General features: G+C 47.5%; 1 protein-coding gene across 2 annotated transcripts in view; it reads left to right on the forward strand.

The window, feature by feature from the left end:
- The window catches only part of PRKAR1B (protein kinase cAMP-dependent type I regulatory subunit beta), a 190,076-nt gene that overhangs the window by 95,037 nt on the left and 74,370 nt on the right, over positions 1–20,669 (forward strand). For both annotated transcript variants that reach the window (XM_083153149.1, XM_083153152.1), the window contains one exon: positions 6,451–6,512. In XM_083153149.1, coding sequence (XP_083009275.1) covers positions 6,451–6,512 — 62 coding nt within the window. The remainder of the gene's footprint in view (positions 1–6,450; positions 6,513–20,669) is intronic.

Here is a 20,669-nt window from a genome sequence, read left to right on the forward strand (position 1 = left end):
CTACCTACACCAATACACCCTCGCACCTACCCTACTCCCACCTATACTACCCACACTAATGCACCCTCACACCTCTCCTACTCCCATCTGTACTACCCACACTAATGCACCCTCACACCTCCCCTACTCCCACCTGCACTACCCACACTAATGCACCCTCACACCTCCCCTACTCCCACCTGTACTACCCACACTAATGCACCCTCACACCTCCCCTACTCCCACCTGTACTACCCACACTAATGCACCCTCACACCTCCCCTACTACCACCTATACTACCCACACTAATACACACTCAAACCTACCCTACTCCCACCTATACTACCCACACTAATGCACCCTCACACCTCCCCTACTCCCACCTATACTACCTACACTAATACACCCTCACACCTACCCTACTCCCACCTATACTACCCACACTAATGCACCCTCACACCTCCCCTACTCCATCCTATACTACCTACACTAATACACCCGCACACCTACCCTACTCCCACCTATACTACCTACACTAACACACCCTCACACCTACCCTACTCCCACCTGTACTACCCACACTAATGCACCCTCACACCTCCCCTACTCCCACCTATACTACCTACACTAACACACCCTCACACCTACCCTACTCCCACCTATACTACCTACACTAACACACCCTCACACCTACCCTACTCCCACCTGTTAACCTACACTAATACACCCTCACACCTACCCTACTCCCACCTGTACTACCTACACTAATACACCCTCGCACCTACCCTACTCCTACCTATACTACCTACACTAATACACCCTCACATCTAACCTACTCCCACCTGTACTACCCACATCTAATTCATGTGTCATACCCTCTTAAACTGCCCCTGCCACAGGCTCTTAGTGAATTTATGGGTTGCATTTTCCCATGTACTGGTGTAGGCTGCCTCCACTGTGTATGACAGGTGCACTTTCAGCAGAGTGACTGAAATGGCAATTCCATGAAGGAGGCATGCGTCAGACACAAGCACTTGTTAGCTGTCAGGAGCCTTAGTCAGAGGGGTAGCTGATGTGTAACAGCAATGCAGTAATAGTAGCAGAAGGATAGGATAATGCATATTTTGTGCCCTAGGTCCTGTCTACTTTACAAGTTCAAACAAAGACAGAAGCAGGAAAGTTTATGAGAGTCTTTAAAGGCTCAAATATACAGACATGAAAGTCTCATAATCGCACTTTAGTCATTATAGTCCAAGAAATAATGTATGCAAATACCCAGGTACATGCACACTTTTCCAACTACTTTCATGAGCATTACCTTGCTATAAAATAACTTAGAGTTTTTATTAAGTACATAGTACTCTATGCTGGTTTTTAACACTGTTGAATGCAAAGATCTCAAGTTTTTTTTCAGTGTTTTTATAGATACCGTTTTTTTCAGTGCCCATGGGTATGAGCTGTAGCAGGGAGATAAAGGGCCTTATTTTGGTTCATTCTTTCTGACAAAATCCTTCTTAGATGGACAAAACCATGTGCACTGCAGGGGGGCAGATGTAACATGTGCAGAGAGAATTAGATTTGGGTGAGTAATTTTGTTTCTGTGCAGGGAAAATACTGACTGCTTTATTTTTACACTGCAATATAGATCTCACTTTGAAGTAAAACCCCACCCAAATCTAATTCTCTCTGCACATGTTACATCTGCCCCACCTGCAGTGCACATGGTTTTGCCCATCTAAGAAGGATTTTGTCAGAAAGAATGAACCAAAATAAGGCCCAATGTGAGGTAAGGAAGAGAAAGCTGGACTACCACCTGGACTAGGTAGCTGTTCTCCTACCTGTCCTTTGTATGTGCAGTGCAGTGGATTGTTCCAGGCCACAAACAGGGCAGTGACTATGCCGTCCCATCTGGATTATGCCCTTGGCAGTGGCACTGCTTTCTCACCCCTAGTTTCATCCATGAACTCTAAATATAATTGTCTACTCCAATAGACTCTTTCATTTCTGGGAATTTGTTTCCCTATTGCAATGTGTGAAACGGCAGCCTTCAGGCATTGACCTCACCATGGCTCAGCCCATTGAGGATTTTTGTTGGGATTTGCAGCATTACACCAAGGGGGCAATTCTATGTCGGGGTCCTTCCCAAATTTCTGCATTAAGCATACTTCCCAACATCTTAATACACATAGGGGGTTATTCTTGTTCATTTGCAAGGCTGGGAATTCGCAGCCTTGCGAGTCCACTAAACCCCGCCCCGCATCACGGGCGCATTTCCATGGTAACACCCAGCGGTTTCATGGGAACGCCCATGAAACGCTGGGTGTTCCCGTGGGTGTGACCCCTCATCGCCGCCCCAGGTGTGAACAGGTCGGTAAATAAGCAATTCGCCACGCCCACTTGCACCAAGTGACTGCGCAGTTGCAAAACATTGCTCACCGTTGCGAAATTGCAACGGTGAGTAAGAACCAGAATAACCTGTACTGTAGACTGTTAATAAATAAATTAGGATATATGGTAGGAACACAGGAAATCTATACATTGATAACAACACAGGACATCTGTGTCTCATACATTGATAACAATTCAGGAAATAAAAGTCACATACAATGATAACATCACAGGAAATAATAAAGGTCACATACAGTACAATGACAACAATATAGGAAATAAGGGTCACATACACTAATAACAATACAGGAAATAAAGGTCACATACATCAATAGGAATACCGGAAATAAAGCACACATACAGTTATTGAAAAAACTAAAATAATAAGCAAGTATACTTTATATGCAATGTAGCAGAAACATCAGTCTATAGTGGAGTCCATAAATAATTTAACACCTTGCAAAAGACAGGTCCAGTATAATTGTCTCTTGCCATGCTCGTTATACTTAGGGTGACATTCTATGGGATGAGATCTGCTTTTTTTGGCGTTAATTAGACCACAAAATGGCGATATCGCATTTTTCCCTGAAATCGCCAATTTAATGGGATGCGCTAAGGGGCTGAAATCGCATAATATGTGCGTTAAGGTATGCGGAACAAAAGTGCGAGATTATTTCGCATTTATATCGCATCCAGATGTTTTCGTATAGGAAAGTATACAAATCGCTTATTTAATGCAATGCGTTTTCGCAAATCGCACTTTTTAGGTGTCTAATTATCGCACTTATTTCAGACCAGGTTCTGTTTGGCGAATTTGCACAGAACTCATTTTGGTCAAGTGCACACATGGTTAATTTCAACACAGGTGCCCTCATTTTCACTCACAAACACCCCTACATAAACCCCAACAGCATTTAGGACACCTGTGAGGGTTTGAAACATGGAGATTTTGCAGAGTGGTTTGGAGTTGATGATTTGTGATGTGGCCCATTTGGAGGAGCTGCGCAGGAGGGAGGAAGCTGCGCGCCAGATCCAGGTAGCCCTCCTCCTCCATGGCAGTGTCTTCCTCCTCCTCACCACCATCTGCCTCCACCTCTGACATGTGGCCCTCCTGCAGCTGGTGTGGGGTATGATCAAGGTCTTGGCTGTAGGATGGGGATGCCAGCGGATCCTCCACCTCCTCCTGCTGGGGCTGGACGCCCAGGGCCTGGTGTGAGGCTGCCCTTGCTGTGGCCATGCTGCCTGCCACACTGCTGCCTCTCACACTTGTCTGGCTGCTGCCACTGGTCCCTCTGCCACTGGTCCCTCTGCCACTGGTCCCTCTGCCACTGCTCCCTCTGCCACTGCTCCCTCTGCCACTCCTCACTCTGCCACTGCTCCCTCTGCCACTCCTCACTCTGCCACCAACACCTGTTCCTGAACGCACACTGCCACTGCTCCTCTCCATGCTCCTTACTTCCTATCAAAGAGTGAAATGGCGCCAATGACCCTTTATATAGGGGGTGTGATGCATAATGGAGGGGACACAGGTGGGCCAATAGGTTGGGGGGTTCTTACTCATGCGGAGACAGTTTTGTATATCGCACTCCGGTTGGTCCAAAACTCGCACATGACCGGCGGAAGAATTCGCACTATTTTGTTACTTAAAAGCGCACCACTTCGCCGCAAATCGCACCTATTCGCACTTTTCAGCCTCCAAAACGCATCACATTAAATATGCGAATTATGACTGAAAAGTGCGATTTGTAAAAGTGCGATTTGCGGCGATGTGGTGCGCTAAAAAAACATGCGCATTTATGTGCAAGCATAGAATGTCACCCTTAATCTCTGATACTTTATACTAATAAAAATAATCCGTAATACCTACTACATTATAGGCCTGATTTATGTTTGCAAAAAAAAAAAGCAACTGGTCACACCATGATTCCCTGCAGGTATGGCAGGAAAAATGATATTGGGGGTTTTTCACACCTGTCCACTGCTGTGAGATTTTGCAATGTCGGCGAATATGGAATGTCTGCGCTTGCATGTGGATTGTAGCGTATGTGTGGGGCCATTCAGCGAAAAACTACAGCGTCTTTTCTGATCTCAAGCTGTTCGCAGGTAGATTGACAGGATGACGCCATTTGTGGGTGTCACCCGGCTGTTTTCTGGCAGTGTCACGGATACAACCAATAATGTTTAGAACGTACCAATTGTTATAGATGAAAAAGAAAATGTCATGATAAAATACATTGGGTCTACAAATTGGGTCTACACGGGCACAGTCGCTGGAGCAAAGCCTGCTTACCTGATACAGGTGAAACTGGATCCCTGATAAGCGCCAGTATTGGGCTTATAGGATACCCCCTCAGCAATACAATTAGACTTTGATATCCCCTATGTCTATCAGGAACTTCTGTACAGGGTCATATCCATTGCAGTATTAAATACTTGGCACGAGGCAGCATTATCAGCACTATTACATAGCTGTGCATGCCAAGGCACATAACAACTTATACAGTCCATGTATTCAACCCGGTTACTTAGAGTCTCTGTTTGGTCTGCGCCTATATAACATCCTCTATGTGGTTCAAATTACTCAATGAATTTCTATGTCTCCTAGTTCCTAGTCTATGCCTAGTTCTTACATGCTTGGCTGAGCATAGTCTACAACCTGATTTATTTTTTGCTTGTTTAACTCACAATGATGTATTCTTATTTTATAACCATTAGGAAATTGGAACAATTACATCAGTGGTTCCCAACTTTTTTTTCTCTCCCGTACCCCTTAATTAGGCTTTTCATTTATGAGTACCCCCTCCTCTCAATTAAAAATATGCACAGTACTTACAAGTAGAGTGGAAGTGAGCGGAATGCGTTTCCTTATGTGTGTCCTTATATTTAGGAGTAGTGTGTAGTCAGGAATCGGGTCCCTCTGTGTCTGGCTGCTGACTGTGTACTGCCTCCGGGGTTCCTGCTAACGCCTGTAGGATTAATGCCACTGCTTCCTCCACCTTTGTCAGCGCAGGGCAGATGATCGCTGATATCTGAGGGCAATGTAGGTAGTAGGGATGGCCATCGTTGCCATTGCCATCTATGATTGCCATCGATGGCAAAAGTGCAACTGGCTATCGATGGTTTTAAAATATACAATGGATGACCATCGATATTTGTACCTATCGATGGTCATCCATTTTGGTTGACTGATTGGCCTGTGGGCCAATTAAAACATGGAGACGGGGCTTAGCCGGGGGCGGAGCTATGCTCAGTGTCCCGGCACTTTGGGGGGAAAAAGAAGCAAAATATTGGTTCCCCCATCGATGGAAAAATTATTCAACATCGGTCATAAATCATCGATGATTTCAAATCATCGATGGTCAATGGCCATCCCTAGTAGGAAGCTCCCAGTGGATTGCTGGTCGGGCAAAAGCAAGAACGAATGCTGATGACGCTGCAGACAGAATTGATGCAACATGGTTCATCTCCATGGCAATGAAAGCTTTCTTCCGCCATCGAGATACTTTTTCTTGTTATTCCGCCATTACCAATATTATTTTCAAGTACCCCAAACCGGTCTGCAGAGTTTGGGAACCGCTGAATTACATAATAACAGTGAAAAAAAAGTAGTAAATAAGTTGGCCTGGTGGTATAGTATAAGGTTGCAGAGATGGTACCTTGACCATCTTTGTTTTTATGCTTAAACCTATAGGTGTATGCCACGCACTCCTACCTCCTTGTTATTTGGTACCAGCGGGCCAGCATCCAGAATCCTGTTGCTAACATTGAATGTGCTATGCTATAAGTGTCTGCTGACTGTACCATAAAAATATGATAGGAATGAGCCTAGCGTATCAGGATTCAGTCCCATGTGTACACTACCGAGTGACATGTCAGGCTCTACAAATGCCTTGGAATTCCTTGCATCAGCAAAAATGCATAGGGATCTACATTCTAAGATTTCAGACCTGCTCGGAATGAGTCTTTAGGAAGTAAATAAGAGTCGGACTGCATAATGCATTGAGCATTGCTAGACAGCCTGTCATGCTAAATAAACCAGCATCTCAGTTACAAATCACTTACCTCTCTTATGTTTCTTTCAGTGATATATTTGATGCCATGTTCCCTGTCAATCACATTGCTGGCGAGACTGTGATACTGCAAGGTAAGAATGACATAAATGGGCTGCTTTCATTAACCGTGAGTACACAGAACCTACAGTCTTTCTCTCTTTGTACATAGACTTTAATTATTGTGGGCTCTCGGATGAGATGCATTTTATTTAAAAAAATACTACGGACATGTAGCAAAAGTTGCGTGCGCAGAACATGGGTTCGATTCCCACCGTGGCCCTTACTGTGCGGATTTTGTATATTTTCCCAGTACTTGTGTGGGTTTCCTCCGTGTACTCCGGTTTCCTCCCACATTCCAAAAATATACTAGTAGGTTGTTTGGCTCTACAAAAACAAACCCTAGAACGAATGAGTGTATGTGTACATGTGGTAGGGTGTAATCTCTACTGGGGAAGGGATGCTGCGGAAAATGTGCGCGCTATATAAGAAACTGTTAATAAATAAATAAGTGTACACCTAATCTAAAGATTGTACTAGAACAGTGGGAGCCAACACATCACTCGCGAGCTACTGGTAGCTTGCGGTAGTGATCCGGGTGGCTCGACCACTCCGCAGCCGCCTGCCCGTCCCTCCATCCACCGCTGCCCGTCCCTCAATCCGCCGCAGCCTGTCCCTGAATCCGGCGCCGCCGCTTCCATCCTGAGGGGAGGAGAGAGCATTGCACGTCTCTCCTTCCCCTCATGTCACTGTGACTGGTCTTTCAGCCAATCAGAGCTCCCGGGCCAGCAGCCAATCAGGAGCCGGCCCACAAGCTTTGCTTCGATGACGGCCCAGAAGGAGAGACGCGCAATGTGCTGTGCTCTCCTCCCCTCAGGGAAGCGGCGGCGGCGAGCTCCGACTCCAGCAGGGACACCGGACTCCCCTCTCCCCGGCAGTAGCAGTTGTGCTGCTGCTGGGAAATTATGGCACATTGGGGGCATATGTGTTTCAGGCACTGTGGGGGCATACCTGGCCCTGTGGGGGCATACCTGGTGCTGTGAGGGCAAACCTGATACCATGGGGACATACTTGGCCCCATGGGGGCATACCTGGTGCTGTGGGGGCATACCTGACACTGTGGAGGCATAAGTGGCACTACCCGGCACTGTGGAGGCATACATGGCGCCATGGGGGCATACCTAGCCCCATGGGTGCATACCTGTTTCTGGCACTGTGGGGGCATACCTGGCACCGTGGGAGCATATGTGTATCTGACACTATTGGTGGCATATGTATATCTGGCATTATTGGTGGCAAATGTGTTTCTGGCACTATTGGGGGCATATGTACAGTTGTGCTCATAAGTTTACATACCCTAGCAGAATTTGTGATTTTCTGGCCATTTGTCAGAGAATATTAATGATAATTCACAAACTTTTCTTCACTCGTGGTTAGTGGTTGTGTGAAGCCATTTATTGTCAGACAACTGTGTTTACTCTTTTTAAATCATAATGACAACAGAAACTACACAAATGACCCTTATCAAAAGTTTACACACCTTGGAGATTTTGGCCTCATAACATGCACACAAGTTGACACAAACGGGTTTGAATGGCTACTAAAGGTAACCATCCTCACCTGTGATCTGTTTGCTTGTAATCAGTGTGTGTGTGTGTGTGTGTGTGTGTGTGTGTAAAAAAAGGTCAGTGAGTTTCTGGTCTCCTGAAAGACCCTTGCATCTTTCATTCAGTGCTGCACTGACGTGTCTGGATTCTGAGTCATGGGGAAAGCAAAATAATTGTCAAAGGATCTATGGGAAAAGGTAATTGAACTGTATAAAACAGGAAAGGGATATAAAAAGATATCCAAGCAATTGAGAATGCCAATCAGCAGTGTTCAATCTCTAATTAAGAAGTGGAAAAAGAGGGATTCTGTGCAAACCAAATCACATTCAGGTAGACCAACAAAAAAATTCAGCCACAACTGGCAGGAAAATTGTTTGGGATGCAAAGAAAAATACAGAAATAATTTCAGCAGAAATACAGGACTCTCTGAAAAAAAAGTGGTGTGGTTGTTTCAAGATGCACAATAAGGAGGCATTTGAAGAAAAAGGGGCTGCATGGTCGAATCGCAAGAAGAAAGCCATTACTACGCACATGCCACAAAGCATCCAACTTACAATACTCCAAACAGCACAGAGACAAGCCTCAAAACTTCTGGAACAAAGTCATTTGGAGTGATGAGACCAAAATTGAACTTTTTGGCCACAACCATAAACGTTACATTTGGAGAGGAGTCAACAAGGCCTATGACATTCCTACTGTGAAACACGGAGGTTGATTGCTGATGTTTTGGGGATGTGTGAACCACAAAGGAACTGGAAACTTGGTCAAAATTGATGGCAAGATGAATGCAGCATGTTATCAGAAAATACTGGAGGAATATTTGCACTCATCAGCCCGGAAGCTGCGCATGGGACGTACTTGGATGTTCCAACATGACAATGATCCAAAACACAAGGCTACAACAGAACAAAGTGAAGGTTCTGGAGTGGCCATCTCAGTCTCCTGACCTCAATATCATTGAGCCACTCTGCAAACGTGCAGTTCAGGCAAAACAGCCCAAGAATTTACAGGAATTGGAGGCTTTTTGCCAAGAAGAATGGGCAGCTTTACCATCTGAGAAAATAAAGAGCCTCATCCACAACTACCAAAAAAGACTTCAAGCTGTCATTGATGTTAAAGGGGGCAATACTCGGTATTAAGAACTGGGGTATGTAAACTTTTGATCAGTGTCAGTTGGGTAGTTTCTGTTGTCATTATTATTTAAAAAGAATAAACACATTTGTTTGACATTAAATGGCTTCACACAACCACTAACCATGAGTGAAGAAAAGTTTGTGAGTTATCATTCATATTCTCTGACAAATGGCCAGAAAATCACAAATTCTGCTAGGGTATGTAAACTTATGAGCACAACTGTATATCTGGCACTGCACTATTGGGGGAATATGCATATCTGGCACTTTTGGGGGCATATGTGTATCATATGTGTTTTTTTTCAATATTAGTAGCTCTTCGGGCGGTTTATTTTGTTGTGAGTAGCTCCCGGCCCAAAAAGGTTGGAGACCATTGTGCTAGAGAGACTGGGAAAGTACACCCGGACCTGGTTGGGTTTACAGGTAATGGAAAACATGGGAAGACTCATTGACCTGATTCACAATATTAATATTCATATTCTCAGGCACCTCCTGCAGTTTCCTCAGAGGAGGAGGGTGTAGGCCCCTACAGGAGCTATTGATCCAAGTGGCTGCTGGAACAAGATAGTTAGTCCTGTATGGAAAACATACAACGTAACACAAAGAGCAGCTCAAAAATTGACTGAGTTAGAAAAAAAATCAGTAAATGAATTAGCTTTACAATGATTTTTAATAGATTCTATAAAAACTTCTAAAAACAGAAACTAAAAAATTGCTAATATTTACTAATATGAAAAACCTAGTTTTTCGTATTAGTATTTCCCCTACGACTGCATACGACTGTTTAAGTCGTATGCAAAGTCGTGTTCCGGAGGGGGATTTACAAAGCAGTCATATACGACTGCTTTGTAACCTTCCAATGTCGTATTCATTCGTATTAGCTGGCCATATATACACCCGCTAATACGAATTTTTCTAGCAGTCTGCACGGATCAGTCAGATCCGTGCAGACTGCAAGGTGTAAAAAAAAATATAAAAAAAAATATAAAAAAAAATATAAAAAAAAATATAAAAAAAAAAATATAAAAAAAAAAAACGGCGTGGGGTCCCCCCCACAGCCGTAACCAGCACCAGGCTGAAAGAGCCGGGGCCGGTAATTAAAAATCAGGGAACCCGACAAATAGGGGTTCCCCGATTTTTAACAACCAGCCCCAGGTCCGGGGCTGGTTCCCAAAATACGGGGGACAAAATGACTAGGGGTCCCCCGTATTTTAAGAACCAGCCCCATGCCAAACCAGCCAGCAGGGTAATGCCACAGCCGGGGGCATTACCCTCCAGTCCCCCCCTCCAGGACTTACCTGACCAGGCTGAAGCCTGGTGCTGTCCCCGATGCCCCTGGGCGGTGGGCATCGGGCTGATTCTGGTGTAAAAAATAGAAGAATAAACTATTGTTTTAAACTGTAGAACTATGAGTCCCAGCAAGCCTCCCCTGCAAGCTGGGACTTGGTGAACCACAAGTCCCAGCCTGCGGGGCATTAAATGGCCCGCTGGGTCTTGTAGTTCCACAGTAAAAAATAGAATGCCCCTAATTAACCAGACAACCGTTCCTTATGGCCAAGGATAAAGGAGAATTATTACCACCATGGATCAAAGAAGTAGTGTGTCCAGGTGATGCAGGTCTCTAATGTGTGGTACAAAGTTACTGGTAGCAGAAATATGTGCCAGTGGCCACAGGAGAATAATAGTGCTGGTATCCATACCTCAGTGCATAGAGGAAGAAAGCCTTCAGGGCAGGTGGTTAGATAAGTCCAACATCAATAGTGGGATCTGGATCAGGGGCTGGTTCAGACTGCAAAGTTCAAAGTCCAGGAACGGTAAAGTGCAATAAGCACGATGTAGGTGGGGCCTGATGTGTTTTGCGGATCATATCATTGAGTATCCTGAACACACATATTTCTCTACCGTCCAATGGGATACTGGGCTTCACTACTATGGGGATTGAGACCTCCGCAGGAGAGACAGGCACATAAAAGAACTTTCAGTGTGGGTGCACTGGCTCCTCCCCTCAATCTCCCTCCACTAGTCAGTTTTGAAAAATGTGCCTCAGGAGAGGCAGTGCTTCTGGATGCTCCAGAGTTTTTCTACATTTATTTTCAAAGTTTGTTATTTTGGGGCGCTGTGGTGACCACACAGCTGTCCTGCTTCGTGGGTGTCAGGGGAAGGGTCAGTCCCCGACCTCTTCAGGTGCAGAGCTGACCCTGCTACAGGACAATTCGGTCCTGCGTGGGGCTTGTCACCGCACAGCATTGCGCTGTAGCGAGCAAGTCCCCTAGCCGCCGCACACCCCTGACAGGTCTGAAGACTTCAGTGGTGAGTACAGGCTGGGGGTCCCACAAGGGGTCCCCGCAGCCATTTCTGGTGCGGCAAGACGACGGCTAGTAATGGCGGCTCTCCAGCAGGGACTGCGTGAACACCGCGTCTGGTAACTGGCATAGGGGTGCTGCCGCTGGACCACCAGGGACACCCCTCAGGTTATAATGTATTATATATATATTTTACACCTTTATTAATGTCAGTATAAATATATAGAAGCGCCAGCTCCGTGTACAGGGGGCGGGGCTTCACTCAGAGCGGGACCAAGCTCTGCTGGGCGCGCGCTGTCACTTCCTGCTTCTTCACACGTTGCCAGACTCCATTACAGAGGGCTCCTCACTGGCGTGGTGGATCCGAGTACTTGCAGCACGGCAGAGACAGCAGGTTTTTATAGCGATTTAGCGCTGCTGCGCTATCTGGCTTAGTCAGACACTGTGTTGTTCAGATCACTGTGTTTAGCGTTACCAGCTCACCCAGATCTGTGAGTTCAGGTTAAGGGTGCACTTGGCTCCCCAATTGCTCTGTTTTTTCTCCACTGATTAGTTACAGAATACAGCATAAAACTAGCACATAGTCTGTTTTTCACATACAGCGGTGCGGTGTGTGCACGTGTGTGACTGCGTGGGGGTTGTGTTGTACTGTTGTACACTGCAGTACTGTCTCAGCATGGTGAAAAAGTTCACTTGTATGGTGTGTAGCACCAAGTTTGTGCCCAAGTCACAGTCCCAGGTTACTTGTGAGGCTTGTATGTCACCACAGCCCAGTAGTGCTGACACCCAGATCAGTGGGGTACCCCCACAGCTTGTGGGGCCGTCGCAGGCAGATGAGCAGGAGCCTGCTTGGGCTTCCAACATAAAGACCTTGTTGGATTCTGTGGCTTCACAGCTTTCCACTAACACTCAGCAAACGCAGAGGGTTCAGAGGGAATTGTCCATGTTAGCTGCCAGGGTGGATATTCTTCATACCCTTAATGTACCTCCTCCTCCCGCACAGCCTCAAAAAAGGCAGGCTACTGCGATGGATCCTGACACAGATGATGACGATGAGGACATATTGGAGGAGGGTGAGGAGCAGGTTCTGCAGGAACCAGCTCCTGAGGCGGCAGTGCATGGTCCCGAGCCGCTTATCAGGGCCATTAGGGATGTTTTAGATCTCCCAGTGGAGGCATCCGCAGAAGGAGATCCTTTCTTCATGACTCAGAGGAAACAACCAGTATACTTCCCTGAGCAGGCGGAGTTAGAAACTGTTTTCAGGGCTGCATGGCAGAACCCTGATAAGAGGTTTACTCTTTCAAAACGGTTCACAAATGCTTATCCCTTTGAACCTTTGGGCAGAAAGAAGTGGGAGGAGCCACCGGTAGTGGACTCCTCTGTCTCCCGCCTTTCTAAAAAGGTATTGCTACCAGTCCCAGGGGTATCCACCCTTAAGGACGGGGCGGACAGGAGGCTGGAAGCTACCCTCAAGTCCATATATACGGCTAGTGGGGCATCCCAGCGCCCAGTTTTAGCCAGCTGCTGGATGGCTAAGGCAATTCATACATGGTCAACCCAGATTCAGGAAGGGTTGTTGGGTGACATGACTGTGGCCCAGATAGGTGACAGCCTGCGTCACATTCAGGATACCGCTAAGATCCTGTGCGAGGCGCAAAAGGAATTGAGCGCAATAAATGCGCGCAATTCAGCCATGGCGGTTTCAGCCAGACGGGCTTTGTGGCTTTGTCAGTGGTCTGCAGATGTAGATTCAAAGAAGAGTGTGGAGGGTATTCCCTTTACAGGAGAATGGCTGTTTGGGAGTGAATTAGACGGTTGGATTTCCAAAGCCACGGCAGGAAAGTCTACCTTCCTTCCATCAGCTCCCACGGCTGCAAAGCGTACCTTCACAGGTGCTTCCCAGCAGTCCTTTCATGGGAACAGGTTTCGCCCCAAGGCTAGGGGTGCCTCCAATGCCAGCAGGGGCACGAGAGGCAAGTTTAGGAAGCCTAACACCTCCAACACCCAGGACCGTCCAAATGCCGCGGCTTCCTCTAAGCCTGCAGCATGACGGGGTTTTCCCGCCACGAGACTCTCTCGCGGTGGGAGCGCGATTGTTGCATTTCAGCCATGTGTGGGACGCCTCGGGTCTGGATTCCTGGGCCAGGGGTCTCATTTCTCTAGGTTACAGGCTGGAATTCGACAAACCCCCTCCCAGACGATACTTCAGGTCGGCACTTCCAGCATCCCAGGAAGATCAGGTGCTCCTTCAGGGGGCCATTACCAGGCTGCTTCAGTCTCAGGTAATTGTACCGGTGCCAGACACGGAGCAGGGCCAGGGATATTATTCCAACTTATTCCTGGTACCGAAGCCAGACGGCTCAGTAAGACCCATCCTGAATCTAAAGTCACTGAACCCCTTCCTGCGTGTGTTCAAGTTCAGGATGGAGTCCTTGCGCTCTGTGATCGCCAGTTTAGAAAGAGGGGAGTTCTTGGCCTCTATAGACGTCAAAGACGCCTATCTACACATTCCTATCTGGCCCCCACACCAAATCTATCTCAGGTTTGCCTTGGGGAACGACCATTACCAATTCCGGGCGTTGCCTTTCGGCCTGTCGACGGCCCCGCGGGTTTTCACAAAGGTAATGGCGGAAATGATGTCACTACTCAGGCTCCGAAGGGTGAATGTAGTGCCATACCTGGACGACCTGCTAATAAAGGCAGGGTCGGCGGAGGCTTTAAGCAGTGCTCTCAATCTGTCCATACAGGTTCTAAGAGACCACGGGTGGATCCTGAACATGCCCAAATCATCGCTGGTTCCGACCCAGAGGATGGTTTTCTTAGGCATGATCCTGGATACATCGGAACAAAAAGTCTTTCTACCAATGGAAAAGGTCACTGCAATACAACAGCTGGTCAGGGAGGTCCTACTTTCACCTCTGGTACAGATCCATCTTTGCCTCCGGCTTCTAGGCAAGATGGTGGCTTCATTCGAAGCAATACAATTTGGCCGCTTCCATTCCAGGACTTTTCAACTGGATATTCTGACAAAATGGTCCGGCTCCCCCTTGCAGATGCGCAGAAGGATTGGCCTTGCAACAAGAACCAGAATCTCGCTACAGTGGTGGCTAGATTCATCCAATCTGTTGGCAGGCAGACGGTTCCAGATCCAGGACTGGATTCTGGTAACCACGGACGCCAGCCTGAGGGGCTGGGGAGCTGTGACACAGGGAGTCCGCCTACAGGGTCGATGGTCTCCACTGGAGTCGGGACTTCATATCAACAAGCTGGAGTTGAGGGCGGTCTACTATGCCCTGTTACAGGCAGCTCCATTGTTACAGGGCAAGGCGATCCAGGTCCAGTCGGACAATGCCACCACTGTGGCCTACATAAATCGGCAGGGTGGTACCAAGAGCATGCCTTGCATGAGAGAAGCGTCAAAGATTCTGTCCTGGGCGGAACAGAATGTCCAGGCCCTTTCTGCCATTTTTATCCCGGGAGTCGACAACTGGGAGGCGGACTTCCTGAGTCGTCACGATCTTCACCCGGGAGAGTGGGGCCTTCACACTCAAGTGTTCGATGCCATAGTGGATCTGTGGGGGCTCTCTCAGATCGACCTGATGGCTTCACGACTGAACCACAAGGTAGCAATGTACTGTGCACGGACCAGAGACCCAGGGGCGATAGCAGTGGACGCTCTCACCTGGACCTGGGAATTCCAATTGGTGTACCTGTTCCCACCTCTCCCATTGTTGGCTCGGGTGCTAAAGCGGCTCCGGCATCAGTGGACGGAGGCCATACTGGTGGCGCCAGATTGGCCAAGAAGGGCCTGGTACGGGGACATTCAAGCCATGCTAGTGGAAGACCCGTGGCGTCTGCCCCTAAGAAAAGACCTGCTCCTCCAGGGCCCGTTCATCTTCCAGGACTTACAGCGGCTACGTTTAACGGCCTGGAGGTTGAGCGGCAGATCTTAGTCCACAAGGGTCTCCATCCCTCTGTCGTCACTACAATGATAAAAGCCAGGAAGCCGGTGACGGCTTCTCATTATCATGTAATATGGCGCAGATATATTGCCTGGTGTGAGAAGAATGACTTGCCTTCGGCCAGTTTTCGATTAAACAACCTGCTACGTTTCCTTCAGGCTGGTTTGGATAAGGGTCTCAGATTGGGTTCCTTAAAGGTCCAAATCTCCGCGCTGTCTGTGTTTTTCCAGAAAAAGATTGCGGCCTTGCCGGAAGTGCAAACCTTCTTACAGGGGGTTCTGAGGATTCAGCCCCCCTTTGTGCCTCCCACTGCACCATGGGATTTGGAAGTGGTTCTTACTTAAAATCAGCCCGGTTTGTTCCACTGGAGGAGTCTGAGCTACGACACCTCACTTGGAAGACTGTTGTTCTGCTGGCCCTAGCTTCGGCCAGGAGGGTGTCCGAGCTTGGAGCCTTATCCTGTCGGAGCCCTTACCTTGTGTTCCACAACGATAGGGCGGAACTCAGGACTAGACCACAATTCCTTCCAAAGGTGGTGTCAGGGTTCCACCTAAACCAACCTATTGTGGTTCCTTCTAGTGCAACACACCCGGATATACCAGATACCTTGGATGTGGTCCTCACCCTTAAGGGGTATGTCAAGCGCACAGCTAGGATCCGTAAGACGGACAGCTTGTTTGTGCTTTATGATGCGCAGAAGAAGGGTTTACCGGCTTCAACGCGTACCATTGCCAGGTGGATAAGATGTACTATCCAACAGGCTTACGCATCAGCTGGTTTATCGCTTCCTTTTTCAGTAAAGGCTCATTCAACCAGGTCTGTAGGTACCTCTTGGGCGGCTGCTCGAGGGGTGTCGGCAATGCAGCTCTGCAGGGCCGCAACTTGGTCAGGGCAACACACATTTGTGAAGTTCTACAAGTTTGACACCCTGGCCAGGGAGGATTCCCAGTTCGGGAATGCGGTTCTACAGCAGAGTCCGCACGTTCCCACCCGTTCTGGTAGCTTTGGGACCTCCCCATAGTAGTGAAGCCCAGTATCCCATTGGACGGTAGAGAAAATAGGATTTTGGGTACCTACCGGTAAATCCTTTTCTCGTAGTCCATATGGGATACTGGGAGCCCGCCTCAGTGCGGCTGTTCTGCTGTCAGATCCTACTTCATTGTTAGGCTTATTGCCTTGTTTTCTATAGAATAATTATGACTATAGACTTGTTCTGGTTTACAGGTGTCCTCTTAAGTTGTTAGGTTTCACCTCTTTTATATGTTTTTTGTTCGTTTGGGTGTGCTGGATGAATCTCACCACAATACATTATCACATACTCCTCACATGCTCTCCTTCGGCACAGTTTTTGCATTAACTGACTAGTGGAGGGAGATTGAGGGGAGGAGCCAGTGCACCCACACTGAAAGTTCTTTTATGTGCCTGTCTCTCCTGCGGAGGTCTCAATCCCCATAGTAGTGAAGCCCAGTATCCCATATGGACTACGAGAAAAGGATTTACCGGTAGGTACCCAAAATCCTATTTATTAAACACCCTGTGAGTGTGTGAGACAGCGGAAAATCTGTCTTGTATCTCAACCCCTCTCTACTTTCAACATTGACAATAGCACAGGCAAAAATGCCTGCTTTTCTCTTTTTTAGCAACTATGTTAATAAATAATAAATACATTTTTTGTTACCAAAATTAATATAGTCTATTGGATGTATAAAATATGCCAACATTCTGTTACATGTACAGCTGTCAGATTATACTAGTATGCGGGATACGGTCGACACCGTTGGGTCGACAGGCAACAAGGTCGACAGGGTTCTAGGTCGACAAGGATGAAGGTCGACAGGTGTCTAGGTCGACATGGGACAAGGTCGACCTGGTTTTAGGTCGACAAATGCATTATGTTGCGAGGTTGACATGGGGTTTTTTCACAGTTTTTTGAGCCGACATGTGCCGACAGGCGGTATTTCATGCCCTACCATCCACTAGGGCGTGGTGGGATAATGAAATTGTATGCCGAGCGCAGCAACCTCGCGACCTGTCGACCTAAACCCATTTCGACCTTGTCCCACGTCGACCTAGACACCTGTCCACCTTCACCCATGTCGACCTAGACCCCTGTCGACACCTTGCTGCCTGTCGACCCAACAGTGTCGACCTAATGACTGTCGACCTAAGTCGGGTCGACAATACGATCCACACCCCTAGTATAGATACATTTCATAAATCAAGATATAGGTACAACTTTTGTCAATGTCTAACTAATGCATTTCTAACTTTTGTCAATGTATAACTAATACCCCTTTCACACCAGCCACATTTCCCGGGTTGGCCCCAGGAACAACATGGCACTAGCGCTGGTGTGAAAGGCTCCCGGCCCAAAATCCTGGGTCCAAGGTGCCAGGATTTCAACCCTGCTAGCTAGCAGGGACTGCTGGAGGGACTGCTAGGGATGGAGCAGCTGGTCCCCCCCTCCTGCCGTAGCTCGCCTCTGCCGTCGCGGGGGGGACTGCTGGGGATGGAGTTGCCCGCAGCCGCCCCCTCCCCCTCCTGCCGCAGCCTGACTGCTGGGGACACAGAGCTGCCGGGTTCCCTTTCACACCAGAAAATGTTGGGGCTAGGCTGGTGAAAGGGGCCAACCAAGGAATATCCCCCGGGGACCATATTCCCGGGTAAGTCCCTGCATTTTCTGGTGTGAAAGGGGTATAATGCATGTCTAACTTTTGGTTTCGACCTGTGGACTGTCTAACTAGCCATTACCTGGAACCCCCACAAATGAGCAGGAGGTGAAGATTGCCAAGTCGGGATATGTAGCAGCAGGCTAGCTAAGAAGAGATCTCATGAATGGGGCAGGGGCACTAAACAATGAATCTGGTTTCCGATTGGATGACTGCACACTCTTGCTAAGCTGCTTATAGTGGGTGTCAGCATACAGTGCACATCGCAGCATAGTGTGGCTGTACACTGAAGACAGCTTACAACAGAAAAATGTTACTATTAGTGTAAAGAGGAGGGGTACAGTGTATGGTAAAACAATAGAAAGGCATATAGCACATATATACTATGCATTGTACAATTACAGTTACATCCCCACAACATTAAGGTTTCTTATCTTCTCCTGATACAACCCCTCTCGTACTGTCTGGATCTCACTGGCTTGTGACATGATCATGTTTCCCCCGCATCGATTCACCCTGCTCATTTATGACTTGCGCTGCAGAAAAAGGCACTGCGGGTTTGGCAATGAGACCAGACTTTAGCTAAAACAATGTATCCAAATCTCTGGGGACTGTGATCTCTCTAGGACAGAGCCAAATATGGTGTCATTGTAACACAGGGACCTTGAATGTTTCTGTAAGTATTTGTGCTGTTATGCGACAAGGTTACATTACATTATTACACATTCACAATAAGTTCTAACTGAACTTTAGGCCATGTCCCAGATTAGTGCGCTGCTTGTTTCAATAACTGAAATGTTTTATTTTTACTTTTTTTGTTCCCGGAAAACTACAAAGGGAAAGAATAATAAAAATATTCTTGACAATCCCTTCTCAAGTCAACTGTCCGACCCAGTACTGTGTTTCAGTAAAAATAGGTTAAGGAACTTCGGATCTGGGGGTGGAGCTATTAAATGAAAAAAAAAAAAGAGATGTAGATAATACCCCTTTTCCACTTGCAGTCCCGGGTCATACCCGGGAATGTGTTCCAGGATGCTTCCCTGGACACTACCCGGGAATGTACCCTTTCACATTGCATTCAGACCTGGGATCGACCCGGGACAGCCCCATTCACACTGATCCATAGATCTGCCATAGATCTGGGATCAGGAAGTGCCCCACTGCTGCATCCAGCAGACAGGGTGTCTGTACCTTGTAGGAGCCGGTCTCCTTGGATTTGAGAGGCCATGCCCGTGTACCGTAGGAGCCAGGCCCCCCGCACCGCCTCCTTCCTCCGCTCTCTCTCTCTCCCCGCACCGAGTCGCTGCTGCTCCTACCTCTTCTCGCCGGATCTGGTCTGCGTTACACCATCCTCAGCGCTTTGTCCTAGTTGTGAACTGCTGCTGCTCCTCCGCCACCTCTGCCCGGGCCGTGCACGGAGATCCGCTTTGCCTCTCCTCTCTCCGGGCTGCTCGGGCACTTCGCTCACTGCAGCCGCACACTGGAAACTGACACCGTCCCCATTCACACTGACGGCATCCCGTGTCGATTCTGGGTCCTACCCAGGTCAGGACCTGGGTAGAGATCCCGGAATGCTGAACACAGGATATTCCTCAAAGACCCTTTCACACTGCACTAAATCCCGGGTTGATGCGCGTTCATGTGCAAAAACCCGGGATATTTTTGCAAGTGGAAAAGGGGTATAAGTAAGGCACTCAACGGAAACTTTGAAATAAAAATTTGCTTATGAAAAGTACATTTTCACCCAGGACAGATTCAGAAACCAGGTTCAGATTTATTAAGCCTGGAGAAGTGATACAGTGGAAGGTGATAATGCAGCATCCAGTAAGCCCCTAACTGACATTTTTCAAACCCAGCCTGTATTTTGACCGCTAGGAACTGATTGGCTGATGGGTTATCACTTTACCATGTTTAATAAATCTGCCTCCCAGTTTCATTTGTAATAAAAGGTTAAGGAACTAATGGTGTGTACACACGGGTAGAATCTGCATGAGATTTTGACTATATAGTCAAAATCGCATCGGGATCGCATGCAGATCGTACAGGTTTTTTACCTTGCGATCCCGATACACGCTCCCGCAAAGCACAAATTGAAACCCCGATAGACAGGGCAGCAATGACTATATAGTGCAGATGTGCACTATATCGTCCAAATCGCATGCATGTTGGGTGGCTTGCCGTACGATTCGATCCCGTTGCGATCTGATCATATCGGGATCAAATAGCAAGCCTAATCGACCGTGTTTACACACCATAAGTTCCTACTGGAAAAATAGCATTGGTTCTACCCCAATAGCTGTGATCCATAGACTGAGATACATTAAGGGCCTGTCCAAACTTTTTAAGGACCATACATAACCCATTTCAAGTGTGAAAAATAGCTTGAAAATGACTTTGGTTCCCCTACATCACCCACCCCAAAATGCCTCAGTATGCCCAGCTCTTGCTCTTAAATGCCCCTCACTGGCCAATATACAAATTAAAAATACTATGTGCAGCCAGAGCCCTCCTCACTGTGCAGCGCTGTATGCTGGGTGATCTTGCTGAGCGATCTAGCATTGCTCAGATCATTCAGTAG

The sequence above is a fragment of the Crinia signifera genome, chromosome 7 (genome assembly GCF_055691185.1).
Source record: "Crinia signifera chromosome 7, ASM5569118v1, whole genome shotgun sequence".
In the NCBI taxonomy this organism is placed as follows: Eukaryota; Metazoa; Chordata; class Amphibia; order Anura; family Myobatrachidae; genus Crinia; species Crinia signifera.